The following is a 20,073-nucleotide window of genomic DNA, read 5'->3' on the forward strand; positions in this document are numbered from 1 at the left end:
AACCACTCCCCCGCTGCCGTACAGTCCTGCGAGGCCGGGCTCGTGCGGCTCCCAGCCCTCGCACACCTGCGTTCCGCCGGTTTCCCAGGTCGCAGGTCAGGAAGCCGGCTGGCCTAGGAGCGCTTTTCTCCCCAAAGGGGCGTGCGGGTGCGCCGAGTCACGCAGAATCTTTTACCATTCCTCTTTTGGCTCCTTTTCTCCTCTGGCTAGCGTTCAAGACGTCTAGGAGACTTAGCTAATACATATGGTGCAGCTGGCTAGCCACGTGGAAAAGGTTGAATCTGCCCTCCTACCACCTTTCAGGGGGGCGTGGACACGCATTCACATTCACCAATTTGGTAAAAGATTTAGAAGAATTTTAAAATGCTCCTCCCAGGTGAAAATACGGGAGAATTTTAAAGATTCTTGAAGAAGGCCTTTCTAAATGTTTGAAACACTTAGAAGCCACATGGGAAAAGATTAATAAATCTGACTAGGTAAAAAAAACTAAACACTTCTGTGTGGCTCAAAGTCAAAACACAAATGACCAACTAGGAAAAATATTTGCAACATATATAATAGATGAATGGCTGTCGTTCGTCAGGAAAAAAAAAAAGACAGTAGGCAGTTCACAGAAGAAATAAAAATGAAAAATAAGTAAATAAACTGTTCAATTTCAAATGAAATTGATGGTATATTGTACAAGTTTTCACCTGACAGGTTAGCAGAGATTTGAAAGTTTGATGGTACCTTGTGTTGAGGTGTGTGAAGAAGCAGTCAGTCTCATAAACAGTTGATAGGAATAAGATTACTACACGTGGTTAGTTTTAATTTTTTAGGATTTTTTAATTTAAAAAAAAAAACTCTTTTTAAGTCTACTTTTGAGAGAGACAGAGACAGCGTGAGCAGGGGAGAGGCAGAGAGAGAGAGGTAGAGAGATAAGAGAATCCCAAGCCAACTCCACACTGTCGGCACAGAGCTGGACACAGGGCTCGAACCTACGAAACCATGAGGTCATGACCTGAGCCGAAACTCCGAGAGTCCCACGCTTAACCGACTGAGCCACCCAGGTGCCTCAATATTTTATTAAGTAATCTCTACACCGAATGTGGGGCTTGAACTCACACCCCTGAGATGAAGAGTCGCATGCCCTGCCAAATGAGCCAGCTGGGCACCCCAATGAGTATGGTTTAGAAAGGAATTTGAAAATACTTGTCAATATTTTAAATGCACATACCCTTTGACTATCAGTGCAACACCAGGACATCATCAAATGGATACATGCATATAAGTGTGAAAATACATGAGTCCAAAAATATTCCTTGCAGCCTGGTTTGTAATGATGAAAAACTAGACACAGTCTGAATGTTGGTCAATAGAAGACTGATTATGTAAGTTTCGGTGCATGCAGTGGTAGGCAGAATACCGACCCCCCAAGATGTCCATGTCCTAATCTCTGGCAACTGAGAATATGTTACCTCACATAGCAAAAGGGACTCTGCAGGTGTGATTAAATTAAAGAACTTGAACTCATGGTTCATGAGTTCAAGCCCCACATCAGGGTCTGTGCTGACAAAGCAGAGCCTACTTGGGATTCTCTCTCTCCTTCCCTCTCTGCCACTCATGCTCTCTCTCTCTCTCTTTAAAATGAATAAACTTTAAAAAATATTAAGGAACTTGAGGGGCACCTGGGTGGCTCAGTCGGTTGAGTGTCCAACTTCAACTCAGGTCATGATCTCGAGGTCCATGAATTCAAGCCCTGTGTTGGGCTCTGTGCTGACAGTTGGGAGCCTGGAGTCTGCTTCAGATTATGTCTCCCTCTCTCTGCCTCTCTCCTGCTTGCACTCTCTCTCTCTCTCTCTCTCTCTCAAAATTAAATAAGCATTTAAAAAAAAATATTAAGGAACTTGAAATGGGAAGACTTTCTTGGATTATCCAAGTGGGCCCAGTGTAACCCACAAGTCTCTCCAAGAAGGAGGCAGGAAATCAGAGAGGAGAAGGCAATTGTGACGTATAATGCAGAGACTGAAGTGATTTGGTAACCAAGGAATTTGGGCATCTACGAGAAGCTAGAAAAGGCAATAAATGATTCTCCCCTAAAGCTTTCAGAAAGAATACAGGCCTGCCAATTCATTTCAGAATTGAAATGAATTTTCAATTTTTTTTATGTTTATTTATTTTTGTGAGAGAGAGAGAGCACAAGTGGGGAATGGGCAAAGAAAGGGAGAAAGAGAGAATCCTAAGCAGGCTCTGCACCGCTGGTACAAAGCCAGTTGCAGGGCTCAAGCCCACAAACTGTGAGATCATGACCTGAGTCGAAGTTGGATGCTTAATCCACTGAGCCACCCAGGCACCCCTCCATTTCAAACTTCTACCTCCAGAACTGCAATATAACAAATCTGTATTAAGTCACTAAATTTGTGGTGAATTTGTTATAGCAGCAGGAAGAAATACACGTGTACTAGAAGACTATGCAACTATCAAAAAGAATGAATTAGAATATGTGCACATATAGAAAGACAATCCAGTATTTAAGTTGTTGTCCTGGCACACACAACTGAAGGAGAAAAGGCATGCACACCGGGAGGGGCAGAATGTGACTACTGCCAAGAAAGTAATGCAGACAGGGTGATCTTACGGAATCTCATCGCTGGCTTCTTGACCATCTACAAACACAATCTGAGGACGTTAGTCTTTGCGAGTTGGTCTGTCAAGTGTCAACAGCAATAATCATATGAATACAGCATTTATACTTTAATAGTTGTCATTTAGTTAGCAGTAACCATGGGCCAGGTTATTTATCTGTTTTATTTCATTTATCCTTGACCGACTCTGTAACAGAGGGGTTTATCCTCACTTTATAGATGAGAAGAAAACTGAGGCTCAGTCAATATAAGTGATCAATCTATAATCTTAACTGCTATTTTGTATTGTATTCTCTTGCTCGGGTCTTAGAAACAACCCTACCAAAAGGGCTCTTATGTGATGCACGGAGGCCTTCATAATTTAGCCTGTAATACCCCCTCTGTCTTCATTTCCCATCACCCTCTCCTTGCTCACTCTGTCCTGGTCACATTTCCTGTGTTTCTCAAATATTTCAACCCCCCCCCCCCCCCCCCCCCAGTGTAACAGTCTTTTAATCTGCTCTTCTCTCCGTCTGGAATGCCCCCAGATATTTGCATGTTGTTTTTTTTTTCCTCCCTCGTTATTATTCGTTTTTCTGCACAAATGCAGCCTCCTGAGAGACAGAAAATGCCCTGTACAAAAAAAATCCCACACAAGTCTCTGCTGTCAAACCATCAGTCTCTACCGTGTCCCCTCATATTGTTTAGTTCTACTTCAGTGCAGTTATCACTCCCGACATGACGTACTTAGTGTTTCCTCTACTAGAGTGGCAGCTTGCTCACCGCTAAAAGCCACATTCTGAGGCACTGGGGGTTAGGGTTTACTAATTTTTCTTTGTGAGTGAAGTTCAGCCCGTAACAAAATCATGCGATCTGCGAATACGGTTTTACTTCTTCCTTTCCAGTCTGGATTCCCTTTTTTCTCCCTAGGATAGTCTCTTGCCACCAGCCCCATTACTATGAGTTCCGGTCCGAAAACCCCTGGTGTGTTTCAGGCGCTAAGCCTCAAAGACTTGCACGTTTTGCTCCTTCAATGAGATCCTCTCTCCTCCACCTCCCTTGCTCCCATTAACTTTTCAGTTCAGAAAACCTTTCTTGACTCCCCCGTGGCCTCCAAGGCCCTGTTCGTGTGTTCCTCTTCTGTCCGCAGCCCCTTGTATTTCCCCCATCACAGCGCTGACCACACTGCCTCGTTTACTCATCTGTCACCAACCTGCAAGTCACCAGGCAGAGACTGCGACTTCTTTGACTTAGCAGGCAAATGCCCAACCCTTAGTACAGCAAGGATTAATCCGGGCAATGAAACAAAATTAAAAATTGAGCGTTCTCTCATTATTCTTTATTTGTAGTCTGCCCTTAATTACGCTGGCAATCTTCCCAGGCTTTTTTGTTTGTTTTTTTCCTTCAATTCGCGAGTGTATCGGTGCACCTCGGCCACCAGCTCCCTCACAAAGGAAACCGGAGGAATCAGCCAGCGCAAGCAAACAGGGCCGGGACACCTTAAACGGACAAAATGGCGGCCGCCCGTCAGCCGCCACGAGTCTCCACCCACTCAGGGAGGAGGTCTGCGTCATGTGACCCTTCCCTGCCTGGCTCCGCCTCCGGCCGCAGTGCCTGACGGGAGCAGAGCGGCGAACGAGGGCGTCGGCCATTTTGTGTCTGTTTCCTGTGGGACGCGGTGGTGGCCGTTGGGTCGGAAGAGTGAGCGATTTTTGCCTCGTTTTTCCTGTTAGTTTTCTCCCCCTTTCACTTTGTCGGTAGAGCGCAGTTATGGGTCGCAAGAAGAAGAAGCAGCTGAAGCCGTGGTGCTGATATCCTTTGTGGGTTTGAAGTCGAGGCCGAGCGGGGGCGCCGGTTGGTGGTGACTGGGACTGGGAGGCCTTGCTTTGGCCTGTGGCAGAGAGTGTCTGGGATGTAGGCCTCGAGGTGGGTGGCTTGGTGGCTGGAGCCGGATCTGGGAAGGTTTCGTGGGAACTGAATTCCCTAGGGCGAGAGGCTCTGGCAGTTGTGGATCGTGGGACTCCGTGACTCAGGAGGTTCTTGCTTCGGTGCGAGCGTTGACCTAACCGCTGGGAGGCGGCTTGGACCCCCTCCACCAAGGACAGTGTCCCCTAAGGATATTCTGCCACATTCTGTTGTTTTGGTGACGATTCAACAAAGGGACTTTCTTCGAGTATAATACGCTGATTGACTCTGGAGGATTAGGGGAGAGCTTCCGGAGTGTGTCACCCACTTTTTCCGTTTAATTGGGGAATCGGTGGTTTAGGGAAGGCTTGTGTTAGTCAACCATGGTTTCTTTCTTTCTTTTTTTTTTTTTTTTTTTTTTTTGGCCGGGGGTGGAGTGGGGTGGGGGAGAACTAGCTTCCGCGTCTCACCCGCTGGCGCCTTAATCTTCAAGAAGCGTAAAGGGTGGAGTTTCTTGTGTCTATCACCCAGCTTCGTAAGACTGGAAAAAAAAAATGCTTTTTATTTTTTAGTAAAACGTGGCGTCTTTTTAATACTTTTTTCGGGAAGGGCTAATACCGTTTACGTTAAAATTGATTTACTTCTGTCTCGTATCTAAAAACGGTTACGGAACTGCATTTGTTTATATAATGGTTGAAAAACGGTCACGAATTTCTTTAATGAGCTTTTAGGAAAGTCTGCCCAGTGAGAGAAAATTTCTCAGTTTTTATTAATGTAACTTATCTGTGAGTTTAGATACATGCCATGGCAACATATTCGTAAGAAGTTGCAAACAACTTTGTGGATTATTCATACGAAATTGTGTCATTCTTACTCACTGTGAGTTTATTCTTGGATCTAAATAAAATAGATATTCCTGAATTCCATATGTTAGGTAGATTTTTAACATTTGATTATTTTGTTTTCTAGTTAATGAGTTCTGTTTTGAAATCCATTCTTGACATAAACTTGGGGATTTTTTGACATTGAACTGTCCAGTCCACAGCGTGCATTTGTAAATTTTGAAATATTGAACAGAAGTTATTTTACTTAAATCTTTGTAAAATGCGGGGATTTTACAGTAATCTTGCTGATTACTGAGATGTGTTCGTTTGCAGATGGTGAGAGATTATGGGCATAAAGTACCTTCTTGGTTTTAACTGCTCTCATGTTTTAATGTTCCTCTTCCTAGTCTCTTAATATGACAGGTTTTTTTTAATAGGCAGTGTCATTTTGTGCTATTTTTGTACCTTAACAATATTGATCAGGTATTGTAATAGAGATTTTGATGATGAGAAGATCCTTATACAGCACCAAAAAGCAAAACATTTTAAATGCCATATATGTCATAAGAAATTGTACACAGGACCTGGCTTAGCTATTCATTGCATGCAGGTAAGGATTTTTTTTCTGTCTTTAACTTTTAACCCCTTGTGTGGAAACAACATGAAAAAAATTAATTTATTTTAACAGTTGTAGGGTTTTGTTTATTGTATTGTGAAAGATTAGATATGGTCAGCTTAAAAAAAAAAACCTGTTTTTTGGCCATTAAGTTAAATAATTGATTTTTTTTTTTTTATGTTTGAAGAAAACTTATGTTCATAGTGTTTATCTTTAAGTTATTAATAATATTTTTTATTTTAGACTGGGGACAAGTTGAGGTCCCAGAGTATCTCCTCAGTTACTTGAGTTAGAGAACAAAGATCAGTGATTTAAATTTTGTGGTCTGACCAGTTCTAATCCCATGAGAATAATACATAATTAGCTACCATTACTCTCTGCCATTGAAGGATTTGTTACAATTTCTTGCCTGAGGATAGGCTTACTTCAGTTATTATTCCCTGGACCTCTTTTGGAAAGGTAATGTGTTTCATTTAATGATGTCTGGGTTTCTTGAGCTTTTCACTACTTAGGTAGGGAGAGCTTTGCAATTTATGTTTTTAAGGATCTAGTAAGTGCCTTTATGTCTTATTCAACATTATTTCTTCTACTTTGGCCAGTCCTAGTGCTACCTGAATTTTGGCCTAATTGGACCCTAGAGAGAGATGAGATGAGCAAATCCCTATTTATTGGAAACTACTGTTGGTAGGAGGCGGGGAGGTAAATTAAAATAAGATGTTTCCCCTAGTTAAAAAATAAGTTTATTTAAAAAAACAAGTTTATATAGATCCTCTTCAGTTATGTCACTGTAATAATAACTTAATACCCATTCAGAAATATTTTAGGGCCTGCTGTGTGCTAGACCCATAACTTTCCACTGTGGCAATCACTAGTTACATGTGACTACTTAAAAGAAAATTTTAAAATTAAAAATTACAAATTTAATTTCTCCACATTGTAACCACATTTCCAATGCTCAGTCACATGTGGCTGGTGGATGACTTGTATTGGATAGTACTGATACAGAAAGAATATTACAATTTATCACAAAAGATTTCTGTGAGACAGCATTGTGCTAAGACAAGTGTTTTAGGCACTAGGTGTACAGCAGTGAAGGAAACAGTCACCATCATGGAGTTTAGATTTATATTGTGGAAGAAAACACTGCAGTATTTAGTTTGCCTTTTCACGATAAGTGATAGAGAAAGCTAAAACTAGGTAAGAGGCATAGGTAGGGCCACAAGATAGGAAAGACCTGAATGAGAAGCTGACATCTGAACAGATCTGAACGGAAATGAGAGAGAGCTTCCAGAGAACAGCAGATGAAAGACCCTGACATACAGGAGCATTCTTCTATATTGAAAAAGAAAGGGTAGCAATGTGCTTTATACAGAAGGGTTTACTTATTGTAGGCCATTTTCTTTCATTCTGAATGAAATGCAAGGTTGAATAGAGAGAGGTGTAGCATATTCTGGTACCTTTTCTTTCTTTCTTTTTTTTTTTAAATAAGGGTTCTCCTGGCTATAGAGTTGCAAATAGAGAGACAGCAGAATGCAGTGAGAACACTTAGGATGACTGGAGTATTCCAGGCAAGAGGTGATGGTGACAGAGACCAGAATTTGCTGATAGGTTTAGATGCAGAGTATAAGAAAGTGAGGAGTTGCAGATTGATCTGAAGGTTTTTGGCCTGAGGACTGTGAGAAATGAGTTATCGTATACTAAAATGTTGAAAGCTGCAGGAAGACTAGGCTTAGAGATGAGGATGTCACGATTGTGTTGTGTTGTTAATTTTGAGACAGTCTGTTGACTATCCAGTTGGAAATGTCATATAAACAATTGTATCTGTGAGCCTGGACTTCAGAGAGGTTGGAGCTGGAGGTAGAAATTTGGAAGGATGCTGTGGTGAGCATAGCTGTTTTAATCCATGATACTAGATGTCGTTTCCTATTAGAGGGTAGAATATAGATCTAGAATAGGTGCAGGGACTCCAGCTTGGGCCACTCACAGCACTTAAAGGTTAGAAGATTAAAAGAAACCATTCAAGGACATTGAAAAGGTAGGAAATCTAAGAGAGTAGTGCCCTGGAAGCCAAATGAGATGATTAAAGGAGTTACTTAACAGAGTGAAATGCTGGTGGTAGGTCTAGGAAGATGAGGACAGAGATTGGATTTAATCAAAGTGGAGGTCATTGGTCACTTGCCAAGAGTGATTTCCTAGAGTGATGAGGATGAAAGCCTAATTGGAGTACTCTCAAGAGAAAATGAGAAAGTAGAGGCACTGTTTCAGGAAGTTGTACTATAGAGAAGAACAGAGAAATGGAATGGAACTGGAAGGAGATCAGTTGAGAAACTATTTTAGTGACATTGTTGATTGACCAAGTGCTTTTTTTTTATGGTTTTAGTGTAATTTCACAGCAACCTGTGAAATGGGCCTGGCAGTTAAATCAGACACATCCTCCAATTTTATAGATAATAAACTTAGGACATTAGTAATTTAGATGGTTCACATCAGTGCTTGCTCCACCTATCTTTTCAACCAAGATCATCATCATTTCTACTAGGCAAGGTTGTAAGAAGTCTAATTCTGGCTAGGATATTGTGAGGTAGTTAAGTAAATCATGTTATTTTTCTTCTTTTTCCAATAGCTTTTGATTAGTATATTCTTGCCCTTATCATTTAGAAATAGAATAGTTCATGTGTATGAATACAATTTTATTACTTTGAGGAACATAGGAGTTCCTTCATCAGCATTTGTCAAGAACAGTAACATGCCAAAAAACCGGTGTGATTAAGTCCCTTGTTGAGAAGCTTTGTTCATGGATCTTTTAATCACAATAAGGAACAATGGTTAAAGATCAATCAAAAATTAAGATAATTTCTCAATTTGATTTGCATGTCTCTGTTTAAAGTCTTTGAGTCTTCTTAAGAAGAAGACAGTTTTCTTTACTTTTCTGTTCTTGCATGAAAATGTTTTGGGAGGAAAGAGAAATTGAGTATGAGACAAATATGTCCCCTAAAGCAGTGGTTCTCAAGCTTGGGCATGCCTCAGGATCACCTGCAGGGCATGTTAAAACAAATTGCTAGTCTTAACCAAGAGTTTCTGGCGGAGGGGGTGGGGGGGCCCCTGAGAATTTGCATTTGTAATGAGCTTTCAGGTGATGCTGATAGTCTAGGCAAAATACTTTGACATTTTTTTAGCCTAAGTTAAGGCAAGTTGCTGAAGAAACCAAGACTGACAGGAATTTTACCATATTGGCAGAAGTTACCCATGTTTGAGGGTTAGAAACATTTGATCTAGCAAAAACCATTAGTAAAAAAAAATCGTAGGTTTCCAGTGTTTTATAATAAAATCTCTTTCTCTTTGTAATCTGTCAAATTTAGTGTAATGACAGGATCACTGCTGTGGCAGTGTTAAGTGCCTCAGGTAACGCATTAGTTCTGGATATGCTAATTATAAGTGCCACTTTTGCAATTTGTAACTACCAGCTTGTCTCAAGATCAATCTTGGAAATTTTATGTTAATTCTTCATATAAGTAAGAACTTTCATAAGCTGTGCTTAAGTCAGACTTGAACCTTCTCTCATTTGAGTGGGACTGCCAGTTCATTGCTGATAATTCAAGCAAGCAAGATTACATGGTAAACTTAATGTTTATTGAGTCCTTACTATGCGTTAGACATCCTGCCAAGTGCTTTCTGTACTCACTGTTTCATTTAACATATATAATTTAATACCTGTAGCGTAACAGGTATTAAATAGTTTCATATATTTACTTACGTAATTATATAAATTATATGATTTAATGCATTTATTCCTAAAAATGATGCTAGATGTTAGGTAGTGTATATAGGTTGGATAATCTTAAATCCGAGGATTTGCGTAGTCTCACATACCTAGTAAGTAAGCAACAAAACTGGGGATTGAATCCGGATAGTCTCACTATAGAACAAGTTATTCTTAATGATTATACTAAGTGTTCTCTGAGTAATTTCAGATTGCTCTTAAAGGACTTTATGAGACACTTTATCTAATGGAAGTTTGTTTTAATGTTAGGTGCATAAAGAGACAATAGATGCTGTACCAAATGCAATACCTGGGAGAACAGACATAGAATTGGAAATATATGGTATGGAAGGTATTCCAGAAAAAGACATGGATGAAAGAAGACGACTTCTTGAACAGAAAACGCAAGGTAAACGTTAGGATGTGTGCTTTTTCTTAACACAGCTTCACTAATGAGAGTATTACTACTACTTTGAGGTATAAATTTAATAGTGGATGTTATTCAAACTTCCAATTTTGAGGGTTTTTTTTTTAATACTTATTTGAGAGAGCAAGCATGTGCGTGAGTGGGGGAGTGGCAGAGAGAACTCAATAACTGAGATGATGGTCTGAGTTGAAATCAAGAGATGCTTAACTGACTTAGCCACCAGCACTCTTTTTTTTTTTCAAGTTTATTTTGAGAACAATGGAGACAACACAAGTGGGGTCGGGGAAGAGAGGGAATCCTTAGCGGGTTGCACGCTGTCAGCGCAGAGCCCCGTGTGTGGCTTGAATCCATGAAACTGAGATCATGTTCTGAGCCAAAATCAAGATTCAGACGTTCAGCCGACTAAGCACCCCAAGAATCCCGAGTTTTATTGTTTCTTATGTCTTAACGTTTGGAGTTGTATATTTGATTTGTATATATGTAATATCACATGGATTATTCCAAACACTTTATTATAATATAGTTTTGTTCATAACTGCATTCCAAGTGGAATTAGCAAGTGTTGAGGTTTCTGAAAATGAAGGTAGCTTGTTTTGATTTGATTATATAACCACTAATAGTAAATTTTTTGGTAATGCTGTTACTTGACTTGGAATTTACGATCACTTATTATCCAGATGGTAGAAGTTATTAATCAATCAAGAAAAAAAAATTTTTTTTAAAGTAAGCTCTACACCCAACGTAAAGCTTGCACTGAGATCAAGAGTTAAATGCTCTATTGACTGAGCAAGCCAAGTGCCCTGAAGGTTTTTGTTTTTGAAAGCATTGTAGAAAGGTCAGACCTCTTTGTCATAGTTTACCTTTTGAGATGGAATAGAAAGCTGTTTTGTTTTTGTTTTTCAAAAAAAATGAGGAAAATTATTTAAAGTTTATTTCTTTTGAGAAAGAGAGCACAAGCAGGGGAGGGGTACGGGAGGAGGGACAAGAGAATTTCAAGCAGGCTCTGCACCATGAGCATGGAGCCCATTGTGGGGCTCGATCTCCCAAACTCCCAAGATTATGACCTGAGGTGAAGTTGTATGCTTAACTAAGCCACCCAGGTGCCCCATAGGAAAATTATTTTTTACCTGCCAGAATAGGGAAAGGATGTTAACCTTTTTGCTTAATAGAGATTGAAAACACATTTGAAGAGTAAAAAGAATAATATTGACTGAATTTCTTTGCAAGAAAAATCTCATGAGCTAATTACAGTGAAATAACTTTTTTTGATGTTTGAATGTCTTAAGCTTGCTTAGTATTTTTTTTTTTTTTTTTTTTTTTTTTTTACTTCATGGGAAAATTAATTAAAACTTTTGTTAGCAGAGAGTCAAAAAAAGAAGCAACAAGATGATTCTGATGAATATGATGATGATGACTCTGCAGCTTCAACTTCATTTCAGCCACAGCCTGTTCAACCTCAGCAAGGTTATATCCCCCCAATGGCACAGCCAGGACTGCCGCCAGTCCCGGGAGCACCAGGAATGCCTCCAGGTATCACATAAGGGTTACGATTTAACATTCTTAGGACTTTGTTGATATGGTATAGAAGTATTAAAATTTTTCTCTTAACCCTTTAATATTTGTGACTTTTTTGTTGGTGAAATTTTTATTTATAGGCATACCTCCATTAATGCCGGGTGTTCCTCCTCTGATGCCAGGAATGCCACCAGTTATGCCAGGCATGCCACCTGGGTAAGAAAACTTTTAATTGACTTGTGGGCTTGTGCCTAGTAATAATCTTTTCAACTTGGGTGTTACATGAATTGTAAAATGTTACTTTGCCTTTTTTCTTTTTCTTTTTTTTTTTCTTAAAGGTATGGGCTCCCTAAACTTAAACTTGTCTAAAAAGGGGTCTACCAATAAATTTAAGGAATATAAATTTACCTCTGAGGAGAATAGATTTTTGGGTTTTAGGATGTGTGTAGGCAGCCATCTACTTCAATTGCCTCTGATGTAATTAAAGTAGTTGGTTGTAGATTTGTGTTTCTGAGATTCAGAACTGTCCATGACACTTTGTAGTTGTGACAAGAAGCAAACTCTGTAAATGATTTATTTGTCAAATCATCAAGAACTAAAATGAATATGAGGTGCTCGTGCCTATCACTTTTACTTAAAAAATTGTTGGATGTGAGAGGTATACAATACACTTTCCCACTGTATTTTGAAAATCACAGTTAGATTTTGATTTTGTCATACATTTTCACAGATTGCATCATCAGAGAAAATACACCCAGTCATTTTGCGGTGAAAACATGTAAGCATCTCATTCATAATGTAATTCAGGAGGTATAATCATAATGTCATTTTTTTTGTGTGTTTAATGGTATCTATTCAGTTGACTTCAGAAATTTTCTAACCTTCCTCACTAAAACTTCTAGAATGTGCAAGCTGGTTGACACAAGTCTTAATGGAGGGGAAAAAAAAAAGACATTTGTGAGGAACTAGTAATAAATAGACCCATATAAATAAAGCATTTTCTAAACGTGCAGCTGTTTTTCGCCAGACTGCTAAAGTAATGGAATTTAGTAAAAAGTGTTGATATTTAAGAAAGAATAGATACTCTTTTGCCAAATTAACATGCGTTATTATAGAAGGTAATTCGGTTTTCTTGTAATGAAATCTATATATAGAAGCTAATTTTCTAATAAAGTCCTCAATTAAGAATTCACAAACTTGTAAATGTTTTAAGTGAACGGACACTGGTATTTGAAGGTGAGCTCTTTTAGGGGAAGGAAAATAAATATGGGTTATGTTTTTAGTCATGGTTTAGTGTTAGGTGGCCGTTAGAAATTAGGCAATTGTGTGAGGTTACTTTTGACTGTCATTAATTTTGGTGGTAGTTTTTTTGTAACCCTCCTCCCAAGAATCTTTACTCCACAGTGTATATTCAATATTTTCTTTTTGAAAAATACAATGACTCTAAAATAATTTTTCTTTTTTATTTATATTCTGTATGGGTATTTTCCAAATGAGACCAAAGGTGATTATGATTTCAAATTACACATATTTTAGATGAGGCCTCTTGTCTGTATTGAGGGTATAATTGTTCGTAGTGACCTTAAATGTATGAAAATGTTTTGTAAAAGAGACTGGTTTTTCCCCCTTACTTTACTGATAAACCCAAGAGGTTTGATGGTTTTTAGAAGACTTACTTTGATAGAATTGTTCTAGTGTTGTGTGTTCTTTCAGCTTGAATTTCAATATTAGGGGTCAAATTCAAGTCTTTTATCTATTGTTTCAGGCTTTAGCCAAAATGTTTTCTAATAGTTTATACTGTTGATTAACTTGGTTTGTTTCTTGAAATTTGCTTTCTGATAGAATGATGCCAATGGGTGGAATGATGCCACCTGGACCAGGAATACCACCTCTGATGCCTGGTATGCCACCAGGTATGAAACGTTAGACAATAACCTTTTTACTAGGACTGGCATGCTTTATTCTTAAGTATTGTGGACAGTAGGTTTGTGGACGTTGGTGCAGTTTTAATATTAAAATTTAGTTCTTTTTTAAATTGATTGGACAAGTGTTAGAATGGATGCTTTTTTTTGAGTTTTGAAATAGTAAACAGGTTTCAAAGCAATCAGAAATGAGTCACAGAACCTATACACCGAAGCTCATATACCTAACAGGGGTTTTATTTGTTAGGAATTTTTTAGATAAGTAACGGAGAGTCTTAGAAAATAATAGGGAACCGTAACAAACTGTATTAAACAATATAGGCATTTATGGCCTCCCTCAATGAAAAGTGGTGGATTCAGTGGCTGGGGATCTCAAGAACCCATGTGTTTAAAATTTTCTCCTTTGCCAACTTGAGCTTTTCTCCCTGGGACATGTCGCTCAGTTGTTACAAGATAACTCAGGCAAGAAAGGGTGTCAACAGCAGTGGGCTCTTGTTTTAAGTTTATTTATTTTGAGAGAGAGTGCACGTGTGCACACATAAGCCAGGAAGGGACAGGGAGAGAGGGAGAGAAAAGCCCAAGCAGGCTCTGCATTGTCTGCACAGAGCTCGATGTAGGGCTCCATCACATGCCTGTGAGATGATATGAGCCGAAATCAAGAGTCGAATGCTAAACTGACTGAGCCACCCAGGCACCCCACCTTTTTGTCATTAGGCAGCAAAGTAACTCTCCCAGAAGCTCCTTAGCCTCTTACAGTTGACCAGAAACAGGGCTAATGGACCCTTTAGCTGAAACGGAGCCTGTGTTAAGAACTATCTTGACTCTATCCTATAAAGTGGGGAACCAAATTTCATTAGCCAAGTAGGTGTGCCACACAGGCCTTCATTAGGCTTTCTCAATTGGTTGCTTTTTTTTTTTTTGTATGTAATCCTAGCAAGTTTGGTGTGCAGTCCATAGCAGATTAAGAAGTATTCAAGTGATAGTTGACGTAAAAGTAACAGGATAAATGAGGCAGCGGCAAAATGTGCATCATTGCCAGGACAGGCATTAATTTATAGGCAATAGCTCCACGTGTGTTCTGAGAGAATTTTAGGCATTTAAAGGAATGTAGAATAATAACCAATGTTCAGTTGATAATGTGAAGTTAGTAAAAGTTTTTAAGTTATGTTGAGGAACTTTGAAGAACGTACTAGTAATGGATTTTTCGGAAAATTTACTTGAACTGCTTTAAAGGAGGAATGCCTGGCTGGCTCAGTCAGTAGAGTGTGTGACTTTTCACCTCAGGGTTGTAATTTTGAGCCCCATGTTGGGTTTAGAGATGACTTAAAAATCTTTTAAAGTGTTTGCAAGAATAAGTTTCCTGAAAAAAAATTTATGGGTATATGACGTATCAAAAGTTTTTACAATAATTTGAATTGAATTCGAGTTTAGAGAACATCCAGCTGTTGGATGATTGTAATAGTTCTCTTACGTGTTTCACAAGGTTTGCTAAATCAGGAAGATTAGTAACTTACTTTCTACTTTTCCTATACAAGGAGTCTCTAGTGGTGTCTTTCACTTTCCAAAATTCTGAAGAGATACAAAGGAATAGAAAGGTTGAGGCAAGATTGTTCCAAGGAACAAATGCCTAAGATATTTGGACTTCATTGAATTGAGCAGTTCATCAGTAACTTTGTAGTGTAGAATTGTTTTTTAACATGGTATATTTTAACAAGAAAGTCTTGGGAAAATACTTTTTCTGAATTAAAAGTTTCAACAACTCCCTTTCCCCAATATTTCGTCTTTACAGGTATGCCCCCTCCTGTTCCCCGTCCAGGAATTCCTCCAATGACTCAAGCACAGGCTGTTTCAGCGCCAGGCATTCTTAATAGACCACCTGCACCGACAGCAACAGTTCCTGCTCCACAGCCTCCAGTTACTAAGCCTCTTTTCCCCAGTGCTGGACAGGTAAGGTGAAATTTCTGAAAAGGAGTGCACTTGTATTTAAAGGTAAAGTGTAGTTGTTTATAGAAATCCTTTAAATCGTCATAGGTCAATTTTTTGTTGATAATCCTTTTCGTACAATTTATTAAATACAAAGAAGTGTCCTACTGTCTTCCATGTTTGCACACATTGATTTCTTCTAGTCAAAAAAGATTGGCTGGAACCCAATAGTGTAGTATGTTTTTTGTTTTCATAGCTGTGAATTCTGGTCATTCTTAGCTTTAGTTAGGAATGAAAGTTTAATTTCTGGGGACTTAAATACATAATAGTGTTTAGAGGTCCTCCTTCACATCTTGAACTATGAATGGAATGAAATCAAAGGCAAAGGTGAAAATCCTAAGACCTTAGCAAATCATTCGTTGGACTCTTTAATGTAGAACAATGACGAAACACAATGCTGCACTTTTGCAGGAAGGCATCGTTTGACCTAGTTAGACTTCTCTTTCCTACTGGCCTTGTCTATGTTCAGAACTCAGAAGCTAAAGATGCTTTTGTTGTATATAGTAACTGTATAATGGTGGTTATTTTTGGGCTTTTCCCCCAAGTTGTATTCAAAATTAAGCAGATGTAATCGATTCAGAATTAAGGTCGGGATGTATGTTCTTGTTTTGTTCTTTTCACTTTAACGTTATCCCATAGAGGTTTTCTTTTCTCAGTTTTTTTGTTTGTAGTTGCTAAGTTAAAAGTATTACTTTTTAAGTCCCCTTTAAACACATTAACTACGTTTTTGAGGTGGGTGGGGATTTTGTTTATTGAGAGATGTCAAACTTTTAGCAAAAATCATTCAATTGGATTGAAGTGTCAGTAACGCATCTTTAGTCTCAGTTGAAGGTATCATTTTTGAAATATCACAGTGCAAAACACATCCAGTTTTAGAAAAGAAACTGGTTAATAACTAGGTTTATTGGTGTAGAATTTAAAAAATTTTATGAGGCTCATACTGTCACTTTGTTTATTGTAAATGCATTAACTGCCTGCCTCTTAAAATAAATCTGATTTGATTGCATTATATTTTGCGTTTATAAAAATGCAATCTATACTAAAAAAAGTCTACCACATGGCTTATTTTCACCCATTTGTTTGGAGACTTTTCATTGTTTCCTTTCTTTTATGCTACAGATGGGGACACCTGTAACAAGCTCAAGTACAGCTTCATCCAATTCAGAAAGTCTGTCTGCATCTTCTAAAGCTCTGTTTCCTAGCACAGCACAAGTACGCAGGAAGTTGCAGTTTAAAATTGTTAAAATGGCTTTATAAACTTAACCCTTTGGACCCTACTTTAAAACTAAATCTTTTCTGAAAAATATACTGTATTTAATTTTTTTTTAAAGTAAAGTTAATGGAATAAAAATCAATGGTATTTGAAAATTTGAACTCGTACCAATAGAAAAAAATGTACCCCAAACTCCTATGGTTCTAAAGGGTTAAAAGCATGTAAGCAGTAAATGCATTATAGTGGCCAATGGTTAGCCTGATGCATGATTAAGCTTTTTTGATTTATGCTGTTTAATCTAATGCATCACATACAATGTAAGGAAATTTAGTACTCTGCGTTTGGTTCTAAAGTTGGCCTACTCTTCATATTTCAGTTGTTTGGTATTTTGAAAAGTAACCTATTTACTACTGGTAACTTTATGTTTAAAAGTTCCTACTAAACCCTTCTGTCAGTGATAATCATGTAGCCGTTGTTAAGTGGGAGGACATTGTATTATCTATATAAAGAAAATTTCTGAAGGACATTTTTTAATATGTCCTCACTGATGGAGTTTATGTTATGCTTGGTAATTGAAATTTATCCAAGCATTTGTATTCTGTAATTTCTGAACTTTTTTGTTTTGAACTGCTTGGTAGATTGATTAAACAACTAATTTAGAATAGTAACAATAGAGCATAACTATTGTGATACAGTGTGTTTCATCAGCCTGAAAAAAATACACAGCTTTGTAAAGCAAATAAACTTTGGTGAGAAGGTAGATAAACTCTTAGAAGTTACATATGCAGTCTTTATTTCTGCTGCTGAGTTTTGGATGTGACTTTGACCCAGCATCTTTAGATATTCTTACATATTATCTTGATTTTTGTGGAGTTTTTATCATGTTAACTTTGTTTTAATTTCATTTAAAGTTTGGTCCTTTATCGAATGTTGGTGTCTCACTTTTAGGTTAATTATAGTAGATATACTCACTTTGGGGTTTTGAAGTTTCGTTAATGAAAGATTGTGTTTTACAGGCTCAGGCAGCTGTCCAAGGACCTGTTGGTACAGATTTCAAGCCTTTAAATAGTACCCCTGCAACAACTACAGAACCCCCAAAGCCTACATTCCCTGCTTATACACAGTCTACAGCTTCAACCACTAGTACAACAAATAGCACTGCAGCTAAACCAGCAGCTTCAATAACAAGTAAGCCTGCTACACTTACAACAACCAGTGCAACCAGTAAGTTGATCCATCCAGATGAGGATATATCACTGGTAAGTTTTTCACATACAGGTTTTTACTAGCATAATTTGAATACTGTTGTAGCATCTCATCCTCCTCTTGAGAAGTGTTAATTTGTACACTGATGGTCTTATAATCTGATTTAATGCTTACACTGTGGTTTTTATCATTCTGATTTCTAAGAACCACAGAATAAATATTGCATGCGTGTGTTTTGATTTTAGACACACTCCTCCTACTCCCAGACTGTTTCTTAAAGAAGACACTAATTTGGGTTCTTGCTGTCAAAAATCATATTAGTTAACATAAATTTGTAAATTAATCAAACAAGGGTGAGAGGTAGAATCTACAGATCCTTTGAAACTTACCTACCTTTCTCACTAGACCCTTTCTTGCTGAGGCAGGTGTATATTTCCTGGAAAGTTATTAGCCATTCTTCAAATATAAAAAATAGGTGAGGTTTTCTTGAGGCATTGAGATTTAAGTAGTCAGTCTGGTTTGTGGAGCGAAAGTAATGGTTGACAAGGGTACATTTGTTAAAGGTTACTGTGTAAGATTTTAAATGTTTGCCTTTTATGCTTAATGATTCTCTCTGCATTCAAGTGTTTAACATTGTGTTCATTTTTATTCATAGGAAGAGAGAAGGGCACAGTTACCTAAATACCAACGTAATCTTCCTCGACCAGGACAGGCTCCCATTGGTAATCCACCAGTTGGACCTATTGGAGGTATGATGCCACCACAGCCAGGCATCCCACAGCAACAAGGAATGAGACCCCCAATGCCGCCTCATGGTATTTCTTTTTATGTTTATTTAGTGGATTTTCTGAGTATACACATAAATTTATCTTCAAAATACATTGCATTTAAAAGTACAGTGCACAGACCAACTCAATCTATTTTTTGTGTTTTAAATGTGTTTTTTAGGTCAGTATGGTGGTCATCATCAAGGCATGCCAGGTTACCTTCCTGGTGCTATGCCACCGTATGGGCAGGGACCGCCAATGGTACCCCCTTACCAAGGTGGGCCTCCTCGACCTCCGATGGGAATGAGACCTCCTGTAATGTCGCAAGGTGGCCGTTACTGATCTTACTTCATCCAATCTAATAGGTTTGGAGATTAAACCTTTTCTCAACTTGTGCTGTTTATATAGCCAAGCTTCCGTCAATAAGGCTTCATTGTGACTTTAACAAACATTATCTTCCCACATACCAGGAACTATTGGACATTTATTTTACATGGGAAAAATTATTTGGAATAATAAAGCAGGAACTTTTCCTGAAGTTGCAATTTATACTGTATGGCTTCTTTTTCATGTTTCATCTAGGTTTTTAGAAGTGAAGTATAGTAAATTTGGTTCGTTATATTGTGAAGGCGCTGGAATTACATGAACATACCACCTTAATAAAGGCAAGTTCTGTAAGCTTACATTGCTATTTGTAAAGTTATGCCTTCACAGCATTTCAGATGCTGTTGGACTTCATGTCCCCAACCTAGCTTGGTGAGGGCTGTAACTGTTTCCGAGACCTGTACATTGGAAGTCTGAATGTATAACAATATTTAATGTATTTAGAGTTCCTCATGTTGCAGGGTTTAAGAAATCTGACCCACCAAGGTCATGTGACTTTTCTGTACTGTTAAACTTCATTGTAATAAAATGAGAGAAAAACTTATGCCTTTTTATTCATAACCCAGCTGTGGACCACTGCCTGAAAGGTTTGTACAGATGCATGCCACAGTAGATGTCCACAAAATAAAATTCATAGTTACCAATACAGTTTTGATACATCATTGGATTCTGTCTTTGAATTGTAGGCTGTTCCTTAGCTGCATGTTTTAAACTGGACAGTATGTATAGACTTGTATGTTAGTGCTTAAGTTGACAGAAAAACTTAGTTACATACGAGCCATTACATAGTGAGTATGAAATCTTTATATTGTGTCACCTTTCCACGCCCTTGGTGTCACTACATGTTAGATGTCCTAGATATTTAAAACGTAACTTTAGTGTGCCCTCTTTCCTGCTGATGAGGTTTAGAGCCTAGTGCCAGACCCATTCGTTTCCTTCTGATTATTT

General features: G+C 38.3%; 1 protein-coding gene across 7 annotated transcripts; it reads left to right on the forward strand.

Annotated features, from left to right (window-relative positions):
• Window positions 1-4,231: 4,231 nt before the first annotated feature.
• On the forward strand, window positions 4,232-19,771 carry ZNF207 (zinc finger protein 207). Of its 7 annotated transcripts, XM_042966971.1 has the most exons (13): window positions 4,232-4,414; window positions 5,816-5,942; window positions 9,979-10,117; window positions 11,495-11,665; window positions 11,791-11,866; window positions 12,381-12,428; window positions 13,493-13,563; window positions 15,362-15,519; window positions 16,675-16,767; window positions 17,785-18,027; window positions 18,630-18,789; window positions 18,923-19,106; window positions 19,324-19,771. In XM_042966971.1, the coding sequence occupies exons 1-12, from the start codon at window positions 4,374-4,376 to the stop codon at window positions 19,081-19,083; spliced, it is 1,488 nt and encodes a 495-aa protein (XP_042822905.1). In that variant the 5' UTR covers window positions 4,232-4,373; the 3' UTR covers window positions 19,084-19,106; window positions 19,324-19,771. The 7 variants fall into 7 exon arrangements, with proteins under 7 accessions (XP_042822905.1, XP_042822904.1, XP_042822906.1 ...); XM_042966970.1 differs by lacking the exon at window positions 19,324-19,771 and having other exon boundaries at window positions 18,923-19,290; XM_042966972.1 differs by lacking the exon at window positions 19,324-19,771 and having other exon boundaries at window positions 11,498-11,665; window positions 18,923-19,290.
• The last annotated feature ends 302 nt before the right edge of the window (window positions 19,772-20,073 follow it).

The sequence above is a fragment of the Panthera tigris genome, chromosome E1 (genome assembly GCF_018350195.1).
Source record: "Panthera tigris isolate Pti1 chromosome E1, P.tigris_Pti1_mat1.1, whole genome shotgun sequence".
Taxonomy (NCBI): domain Eukaryota; kingdom Metazoa; phylum Chordata; class Mammalia; order Carnivora; family Felidae; genus Panthera; species Panthera tigris.